Source organism: Electrophorus electricus, chromosome 18, assembly GCF_041902795.1.
Source record: "Electrophorus electricus isolate QZ-2024a chromosome 18, ASM4190279v1, whole genome shotgun sequence".
Lineage (NCBI taxonomy): Eukaryota > Metazoa > Chordata > Actinopteri > Gymnotiformes > Gymnotidae > Electrophorus > Electrophorus electricus.
The window spans coordinates 9,451,233-9,462,183 of NC_137514.1; the positions used below are offsets into that span (position 1 = coordinate 9,451,233).

A 10,951-nucleotide genomic window follows, 5' to 3' on the forward strand; every position below is an offset into this window, starting at 1 on the left:
TCAATGCTACCAGCTAAGTAATAGGTTAGTCAACCCCAGAACGAGCTTCTCTGATCACAAGCAAGAAAAAGGAAGAGGAAATGAGAATAAACACATGCAGTGCAAGTGCTAGCAAGGAAACGTATGACAAGGTACATGTGGGTCAAAGTGAAGCATGGCTGTGAGATTGTGATCTTTCGTTTTATGGGTAGAGGTCCCTAGAGGTGTGCTTCACACACGATTTAACTTCTCCAAACTGTTGCATTCCAACAGGTGCCTCACCTCTCAGATAAACAGATAAGAATGTCCAGCCTTTATTGGGACGCTATCTTGTGGCATGTACCAAGAGTGTTTGCCATGCTTTGGCAGTACAATAAAACACAAATATTGGCCCTTGACTGTACATGTTCTGTGGATGTGAAACAGGCCATGGCCTTGAGCTACACACACAGCACCTGTGGTATTGTACACAGGTAAGAGTTGTATGAATCAAGAGCTCACTTCATGACAACCCACACATATGATAAAATTCACACTTGCAAGCTGAACATTCAGCCACTCATATGCTTGTTTAAATCCTTATGCGAGAGCCATTGAACTAAGTTATCCTAAGAGACCACTCAGGGAGATATAGGGCGATAAAGTAAAAAGCATTGTCGAGATAAAGATAAGAGAGTCCGTCCAAGTCGTGTGTAGCACATCAGAATGGAATGTTACACCGCTTACTTGTGGACAATAAAAAGTCCATGAAGGAACTGGAATGTGTGGCCCCTTTATGACACTGTACATTTTCTTTGTGAGAGCAGAAGGGTCACCATTTTGTGATGGTTGGGTGACTCCCATGTGCTGTTTTCATACCTCCCTCAGTTCAGAGAAACCTGCTACCCTTGACTTTCGTGAGGTATTGTCAGAAATCCTATTCAGAAAAAAATAATAGATAAGGATTCAAACACTTCATGTTTCCTAAGTACGCAATATGTACGGCGAGGTATGTTTAGCGGTTCCTGTCTCAGGCAAACTGCACTGGGGCTCAGCACTTCATCTTTTTTCTACCAAGGCCCACATGGGTAAGACACATGGGTTCAGTCTTTATAAGATACCACCTGCCATCACTTATTTTCACTAGAAATCCAAATCAATTTCTCACTAATGCATTTAAAAAATAACCTTCACTCCTCTCTTTCATTCTCTCCATCTCTTTCCATCTCTTTCTGAGTTTGAACTTTATTCATCACTCTAGATTGTTTGACAGCTGTCACTGAAACCTTCGTCTCTCAGATGCTGTTGACCTTGGCTTAAGAAAACATTAAGTGCTGAGTCCCAGCGCAGCTCAGCCGTGTTTTCTTAGACGAGATGCCTTCAAATCAAACTAATCTCTTCCTCAAAGTCCATGAATGTTAGTGGAGATCAGGCTAACCACCCCCTTGAGAGAGCTGAGAAGAAGAACCTGCTGTCTCTCCACATTGTTTTGTTTCACCAGTAATTGATTGCTCATGAGCAGTTCTTTGTAATGCAGTGTAGGATAGCATGTCAAGGGATCTCTTCACACTGACACAAAAGTAGCTCCCCTGATTCAGAATCATATCATAACCATCCATGGTAAAACCACAAACCTGACCTGAAGTCAGATTTAACAATTGGAACTTCATATAACCTGGGAGCTTTTGCTTAAGCCTGCCAACTGAGCTTTGCTGACCCTATTAGCACACAGTGGCAAGACCATCCACGCCTAAGAATCTGATACTTATGTTAATTCTTGTAGTATGTGTTTTTCACAAGGGATGCAGCTTGACTGACTACAGTTTACTAGAAGTGAAAAGTTCAAGACAAAAATTATGGGTACCAAGGGGGTTAACTAACAGTTATTCTCTTACTGTGCCCAAGTCTACAAGTGGCATAGTGTTTATAGAAAGGATAGTTTTGCCAAGCTCAAGAACCCAACTTTGTAGATTCAACATTCTAAATGTTTGCAGTTTTCTCACTTGAAGGCATCTTGATGTGTTCATCCCAAGAAGCTATGTCAGGTATGTCAGTGTTTCCCCTATGGATAATAGAATTATATGTGTTCTCACTCCTTCACCCAAGATAACATGGATTATCCAAGCTAACAAGACAGATGGGTCAAAGAGGTGAGGCTGAACGCCTCGTCAGAATGAAGAGCAATGAAGTCCGCTGAGCCAGGCCAGTGAGAGGAGCTTCACGGTCTGCTGGCTCTCTCAGACGGCAGACAGATGCTCCCGACAGAGATAAGGCAGAGAGTGAGGGAGGACAGTAAGGATAGCCTGGAAAGGAATATACCTTTTTGCATCGCTTGTTATCTAGTGCCTACCTTGCTCTTTGACCTCTCTTATGTACATCTGGAGTCAATGACAAGTGACAGCATGCCAGACTAACAACAAGGGACAGGTAACACTGTTAAAAGACAGGAAATGAGGTATACCCAATTTGGGCTCCATCAGGATGTCTCAGGACAAGAAGATTTTGGTGTTTTGAAGCCCCGCATGGCCCAGAGCCGCTCTATAAAAAACGATCAAGGAAGATTTTCAAGTGACTCATACCCATAACCCACAGGTAGGAAGTCTTATGTCATGACAGTTATTCATGACAGCTTGAATGTAATATGATGTGGTACAATGAAGGAGCATAACTGATAATAGAATTAGAGGATTAATTCCAGAGCACCACTATTTTTCAAAATCATGCATAAACTACCTATAAAACTACAAAGGAGACAGTAGGGGTTACACATGCCTGGCGACACCCAGAACTTCATAACAAATGCGGCACTGGCATCTTCTCAGAGATATCCATGTGTGAATAAACAATGACAAGGTATGGCATGAAATCATGAAGCTACACATCATAAAAAACAGTCGCAGGTCTCTTCTCTTCAGTAGATGTTGTCTCAATAAGATAATCTAAATCTCACTTACAAATAGAGTCTCACCTTAGGCAACAGAGAAAAAAAAAAAGGTTCACATTAGAAGCTTGTGCAACCTTCTCCCAGTCAGACAAAGAATGTCTTTCTCTGCTAAGACTTCTGTGTAAAGGCCAACATAATCAGAACCGCTATAGTGCCTCACAGATCCTTCTCTAAAATAGACACACACACACACACACACACACACACACACACACACACACACACACACACACACACACACACACACCTGTACACACACAGGGCTGAGAAGAACAAGCTTCCATCACTCAAATAAACACATACATATGAAGATCATTAAACAAACAATCAACTCCATAAACTGCTCATCTTAGAACATTCGCATGAGGATCTTGGAACAAGGCCAAACACTAAGTGGTGAGGTCAGAAGGCTGCATTGTGTAATGATGACCTACTTACATGACTTTTGTATTGCAGGGGGTCTAATTTTTCTTTCTTTTTCTTTTGGCCATTTGGTCACAACATTACAAATGAAAAAATAAGTAATAGTTCAGCAGCAGAGGAAAGTAAAAAAAAAAAAGAAAGATGCAGAACTGCGACTGATTTTCATGGTTAGATTCAGGATGTGGTTCCACTGGAAGACTTTACTGTTTATCATTAACTAAACAAGTTACACAAAAGCACAAGCTCCACTCTACAAAAATCACTCTCTTCATTAGAGCCGCATCCATTTCAACAGACATTCCCTCCATTGTACTCCTGTACATTAACATTTGCAAAGCTGTTTTGTTCAAGATTTCCAAATATGGTTAAAATTTAAAACAACTTGTCAAAACCAGCTGAAACTGCAGCAAAAATGCATATAAAATTGCCTAATGGGTGCAGCACGTGTGTTGATGACAGTAAAACATCCTGAAAGTGTCAACACAATGACAAGAATAGAGGTCTGGTATTTGACCCCAATTGATTTGACCTTAGGACACAAGATTGTCTGTAATTACAAAGGCACCAAAAACCTAATGAAACATCATTCTGAAAAGTTTAGCAATGTGACTACACAACCAACCAGTTTAATCTTTACAATGTTATCTAAATTACTAAATCTGTCTTGCTTGTTAAAATATTTATAGGAAAGTCTATAAAGGCACCACAGCTTGCACTTTTTACTGATGTGCTAAGACTTGTGGGAATTAAACAGCTTTAAATAGTGCTACAGCTCGGCAGTGGTGGTCAGTAATGTGCAATGTCATACCAATATAGACAATTTGATAGGGCAAGCCATTTTTATGCACACACATGGATACCTTAATTAATACTTCACCAAGTCCACAATAATCAATTCTGCCTGACTTTGTAAAGTAGGAGTTAAGATGATATTAATATTATCCTTCTTCATCCAAAATGGTCCAAGTTTCCAAATCTGGGATTGGAGATGTGACTGCTTCCTCCTCTTCCTTTCCAAGACAGCTCCTCTCATCACACTAGCATTTGAAGCATTTCCAAATGGTCCATGCGCTCCCAGAAGTGGAGTTTTTGCGACCACACCTAGTGCATCCATGTGGGCTCCCCCCTGGTGAGGGGCCTCCTTTCGGCCTAGAACCAGCCTGTTTGCAAAAGGAGAGGGAGAGAAAAAGCAAACAGACACAGGCACCAGCTGGGCACGTCTGGAGAAGGTATGGAAACACATGTTACAACACACGGAAAGGAGAGCACAAAAACATCACGGCAGGTACAGGAAGACCTGCTCTTTGAATAACGGGAGGAATTTCTAACTTGTCTCTGCTGGCAGACCTGTCTAGCTGTCACCTTCCCACTGGGGTCAGTATGCGCTTCAAGGAGAAGCCACACTGCAGGTGAGCAAGTTGGGGCAGGGAGACTTCCCCCTGTCTAGATGCTACATCAGTAGTAAGAGTCTTGCTAAGGTTATATCATGGTAATAGGCTCTGCAAGGTGATATCCTTTAAAATGAAGTGGGATTAAGAGAATCTATTTGGGAATAATTGAATGGACAAATTATAGGCAAACTGGCTTTCTTTAATTTACCTTGACAACCAAACAGCAACAGAGCTTGCTTGAGCACATAGTCCTTCTGCAGAAAATAAAAGACTGCAGAATGTCTTTTTGGCCCAATGATGTTGAAAAAATGGACCAAATTCTATTTCTGGCATAGTTTCCAGGCTGAGCCACTTTGTGCCAGTCACCGGTATAAATTCCTCTTTTAGCTTAATATTGCATCCATGTCCGACAGTGTTAAGCCTTTTGAGCATGATCTTATAAGTACAGAGTCTAGATCCTGGTGTTCCACCTCAGCAATCCACCTCCTCTCCTCCTAAAGGGGACTGTGAGTGTGAAGGTTAATCAAGCGCAGGACACTAGCAGATGAAGTGCTGTCTAATCCACTGAGGTATTGGGACTGAGGGTCATGGAATGCTTCGAGCGTCACTGCAAGGCAAAACCTCGCCACATGGCTGACTACATGATGGATGAAAAGTTTATGCTCTGGCAACCTTAGAGCAAGCACTCTCTCTCTTTTCTCTTTTCTCACTCTCTCTGTCCCACTCTCCCTCTCTGGCTCTCTCTGCATCCCTCCAACCACTAACCTGGAATCCAGGCTATTCACGCAGCGAACCCTGCCAGAAAAATGACAAACTAAAGGATTCTGTTTATACGAGTGCTAATAGCAAAAAGCTTATGTGAATATAATCCTCCGATCAGAGAACACACTCAGTGTCTGGATCCAAGTCTGACCATCGACACCCAGAAGCATGTTCAGGATGCCACAGAGTTCAACACTTCACATCTAGGTTCCTCATTTGTGTTCTAAAGATACCTGAATCCCAGTCTGAGTTATGCGTGTTTGGTCCTTAGAGAATTTGTTTCCTTGTTAATTATTGGATAATTATCAGACCATAATCACATTCACAACAACACAATGTGCTTCAAGCATCACAGATATAAGGAACTACCATTAACCAAAACAATTAAATCTCCTAAAGATACGACACCTATCGCTGCCCTGGAGTATTCCAGTGTTTTGTCTGCAGTAATCGAATCCAGTTCAATTTCCTTCTTTCTTTCTTTATTGGTTCTTTGTCAGTGGGAGACCCACCAGGAAGAGAAACTTTCATCAGAGATACAGAGGGCTCTGATATTCTTCTCAGGCACTCATTTCTCTCCCAAGTAATTTTTCAGTTTTGCTTTGCTTTGTTTTCAAACTGTGACTGTGACTGTAGAAGCCAAAGAAAACTGTATCATTTCCCAAGCACAGATGGCCAGATCTCTGTGTCCTCACCACAGAAGCATTGCTCAGAAACTGATATGCAGCTTGCTGCAGTCCACCATGTAGGCCACAAAAGACACAGAAGAACACAAAATAGACAAAGAGCTAGAGATGACCAAGGAAGAAACTCTGGAGTCCTGGAGGCGTCCGGCAAGGACGCAGGACGTTCTCTTTTCCTACACATTCCAAGACTCGATAACATGCAAATGAGAAACACCCATAGGAAAGGAACCACTCAGTCAGTAAAACCGAAAAGCTTGCAATAATGAGAAGTCTGAAGAGAGACCAAGGAACATGGAATGCTCCTCTTCTTCCCAAGAAGAGAACTGTTTTTTAGTGACCTACTGACACTCTGTCTCCCCATTCTTTCTTTAGACCTCTCACACCCTTTCTCTGCTTTCTTTCCCCATTCAATCCTGTAGAGAATTCGTAGCAACTACAGTGATGAACACAGAGCCTCATATGAATGAAGTCAAAAGAACTGCAGTCACTATGGCTAGCCCCACCTTCACTTGCTCACACCATACATATGACTGACCTACCTACTCAGTCTTACCTTCATACGCTGATTATAAAATTCATTTTAAAATCGCCCTAAGCTTAGCATCCTAAATTGAAGATCATGTCCCAAACATACACAGAAGCATTTGAGAAATCCATTTCTGGTAAATTTGCTGAAGGTGTTGACTTGTACTAAAATCAGATTTGGACAAAATGTCAAATTGTCAAAACAATCAAAATGTTGTCAGGGACTTTGTTGACTCCAACTTTCCAAACACATGCTGTTATACTCTGCATATTTTCAATTGCACAGCTGTCAGAGCCATTGCAAAACAACACTTCATGACATCATTCTGTATCAATCATGACAATATTTTGAAAGGTGAAAAATCAGGAGGGAAATCTGGATGTGTGGCAGTTACACTATATTCCTCTCATGTAAACCTAAAGGCCTTTGATCTCTTATCTCTTTTACAGTTGCTAATCGCCTTAATGTTGGTCTGCCTTGCAATCAGTTGAGTGCTAGAGTAGCCCAGATCTGTAACCCACTGTAAAAGCACTTTCAAAATCCACCAGAACCAATCAGGACACAAAATTTTGCCTTGGCGCTCGTACCAAAACATCCCTATCAACAGAAAACCTGTCCCTTCTCAGTTATCTTAATACAGCACGTCAGTCTGGAGTGCACCACTAGTATGTTAAGCAAACAGTTCTAGCCTACTAGCCATGTTCCCCAACACACACACAAACACACATACACACATGCACTTGCAATCAAACGCATGCCATTTATTTTGGTTGTACATTCCATTTCCTTGAGATAAGGCATCAAACTGCTTCCAAGGAAATCAAAGGAAATAGATAATGTCTTTTGGCTATGACAAACACTCTAACACAATCTTGAATGAGTCGAGAAAAAGGTCATAACAAAGCAATTCAACTCTACTAACATCTCGACAATACATGTGATGTATTTGAAGACTAATCAGATGAGAACTACAGAGTATTGTGAATTGGCTGCTGCTTTGTGTTAAAATGTATTACCAAGCTATTACCAATAAGTATATCAAGCACTTTGCATGATTCTTCATAAAAGTCCATTATCCCACGTGTTGGGGTAATGTGGCGAATCCTGTTATATGCTATTTGACTAAGTAATGCATATTTCCATTGAAACTTGAAATACTACCAAAAAAAATAAAACATCTATAATATTTGGTCAAATAACCATGTGCTACATTCATTTGAAAGAAATAGTTAAACACATTTTGAGCTGAAATGCTCACTATATGAAATTGTGTAACTGAATGGTGTTGCATTGGAATCAGTTTTTAAGATGCATGTGTTAGTCTTAGAAGTCTGAATTTTGGATCAGTTTCTTATTTAACACATGTGGCCCAGTCTTAAAGAAAAAAAGCAATTACTAATGAAGCCTTTTAAAACCCAAAGTCTTATTCCCAAATCATCACTGTCACCAATATGATCTGAATTTCAGAAGGCTTGTGTTACACTAGAGGAAAAAAGCTGAGGTTAAAAGTATGATTTATTGCTGGTGAGTAAAGTGAGTAAAATGCAAGCATATTGGTTAAGTTTATTAGCAGTATTAGAATTAGCAGGGTGAAGTAATGCATTTGTACAGCACAGGGTGACAGCACAGTGACCAAGCTGTCACAAGCCTCACATCTTAACACTATAGCAAGTGTTAAATTAGATCAACATCCAGTAGTAACTGCGACAAACACACTGTATATCAGTAGCAGTAAAACAGTTACAGGGGACAAGTGTGTGCCCCAAGGTATTCACGTAAGCACCTTGAAATTTATGGTGCAAGCCATGCCCCCTCCTAACCCAGTGGGACTAAACAGCCGTGCTCCTCTGCTGCACCCCGCACACTAGGCAGAGTGGATGTGATTACACTCATGATCTGTTCTCTCACTATGGAAGCCAAACCTGAACTATAGGCTTAGTGGCATAACACTGATTCAAGCTGATCTGAGATCAATTTCACATATTATGTCGTAGTATTCGCAGTCTTGGTGTCTGGCTTTAGGTCAGGCTATAGTAGGAAAGCAGCCTCTAGATGTGTTACAGTTGAATCTGGGAGTTAGAAAGAAAAGGAATAAGACATCATCAGTCTCAGCCAGGAAGCCAACAAACTTTATTTATGGGAAACAAATGTGGAGGATGAATAATTTAGAGGGAGAAAATTGATCTTGAAGACAAAGATAGGCCACAGCATGCACATATGTAACCCGCATGTAATCCATTTTGATTTAAGTTTCACTGGTCTTAATCACAGTTAAGCATCAACACATAGGGAGGACAGCATTTGCATGGAAATGTGTATGTGTTTGAGGCCAAGAGATGGAGACGAAGGGAAAGGCATTGCACGCGTAGTGGATGCTCAATGACTAAAAACGAGAAATAGCAACAAGTAGGAATAACCTTCATTCCTTGTGCGTACCCTGTGCTTAGCGTCAAATGAGTTTGTCACTATTTGTTGGCTTGTCATCAGGAAGAGAGAAAGCTAAAATGGCCAGAGTCTTAAGGTGCGCGTGAACCAAACAGGCGCTTGAACAGAAGCTTCGGAAGAGTTTAAAGGGACAACTTAGTTAAGGAAAGTGGAGGCACTTTAATGTGCCAGACACAAACAACATCGCGATGAAAGATGAAATGCAGATGAACAGGATGCTTCGTTTCGCACATTAAACCACAGTTCTACAAGTTAACCGCAAGTCATTACTCAGACTAAGGCATGAACAGCCAGGCGCTGAATACAAAACGCGCAGGTTCTGTCAAACCAGTGAGGAAACAGACACGCTACCCTTTTTGAGTTGATTACAACTCCTCAGTGGGGCACGATTAACAACGCTTAGATGCAACGCTTCATAGATTTAAAAAAAATATTTTTTTTAAATCCACCAAACCTGTTTCCATTTGACAGTTACAGTTCTAAACCGTAAACAGTTCTAAACCACACACCATAATTTAACCATTGTTTTCAAAGTCAATTTAAAAATACTCACAAGGTAAGAAATGTGCCTGTCGAAGAACACAGAGTCTCCCATTTCTTTGAGGAAATCCACATAGAACGCTCAAAAAAGCGGAAAAGCGGACGTACTCGAACTCCCCAAACTCCAAAAAAGACGTAAAGGCACGCTAGATGAACTATGATGTTGGTTTGGCATCAGTGCAAACCGCGGGGTGGGGTGGGGTGATCGTACAGTCAGGTGCGCAAAGCCTTTTAGATATGTATGTCGGGTAACGTTTTTAACGGCAAGCGACGTGGTTGTAGTTCTCGATCCATATTTAGTCGCAAAAGGCGTTATTCTGCCGCTTTGTGTCACTTTGCGCTCTGCCCGCTGCGCTCACTGGCGGATTCTGCGATGCTCAGCTGAACTTGCTGAGAGCGCTCAGGAGAGCCATAGGCGGAGCTCGGCGAAGGAGGCTCCCGAAGTGTGTGTGGGTGTGTGTGTGTTTATATATATATATATATATATATATATATATATATATATATATATATATATATATATATATATACATATATACATATATATATATATATATATATATATATATATATATATATATATATATATATATATATATATATATATATATAGGAGTGGTGAGCGCTGAAAAGATCTGAAAAGATGCGACTGTATGTGTCGTCACTAACGCGCCAAAAAAAAAAAAAAAAAAAAAAAAGGTGAGATGATAAACCGATGATAAATTCAATAGATTAAGCAATGTTACAGTGGACGTCAAATACTCTTAGGAATGAAACAAGTCCTGTTTTGTTTAGATGGTAATATTTTCTGTTAAGTGCAGCATATAGGTTACTACATTCTGCCCCAAAAGATGTAGAAGTACCCTTATATCCTAAATGAAGGTCTTGTTGCGTTCACAACTCTACAATAATGTAATTTTTTATCATGATCAGAAACCTTTTATGTCACTCACTGAATCTTTGTTGAAACTAGCTTCCATGTACAGACCCAGGGGAAATATTGTACAATATTATGTTTCTACATGACACTAAACTGGAGTGTTATATTTTTAAATATTCAGCAAATGTTTGATTAAAAACAAAGGACACAGTGTCAGTGATTTGAAGCACAAATGCTGTTTCAGTGTCATCATTGCCCACTTGTGAAACATTTTATTTTTACTCTAAACGTGAGGGAGTGAGTGAGTGAGTGAGTGAGTAAGTAAGTGAGTGAGTGATTGAGTTACAGTCCAGTTCCATGAGGTGCTTAGCATCTAAAAACAATATGAATATGATT

At 40.5% G+C, this 10,951-nt stretch overlaps 1 protein-coding gene across 2 annotated transcripts in view; it reads right to left on the minus strand.

Annotated features, from left to right (window-relative positions):
- LOC113578500 (rho GTPase-activating protein 6) overlaps nucleotides 1-10,058 on the minus strand; it is a 42,667-nt gene extending 32,609 nt beyond the window's left edge. The window contains exons 1-2 of one of the 2 annotated variants that reach the window (XM_081700852.1): nucleotides 9,689-10,058; nucleotides 4,186-8,759 (exon numbers count right to left, since the gene is read on the minus strand). Coding sequence is in view for 1 of the 2 variants with exons in the window: in XM_027011784.3 (XP_026867585.2) it covers nucleotides 9,689-9,730 (42 nt within the window). In the remaining variant the exon portion in view is untranslated. The remainder of the gene's footprint in view (nucleotides 1-4,185; nucleotides 8,760-9,688) is intronic. The other variant, XM_027011784.3, reaches the window with a different exon arrangement.
- Nucleotides 10,059-10,951: the final 893 nt, after the last annotated feature.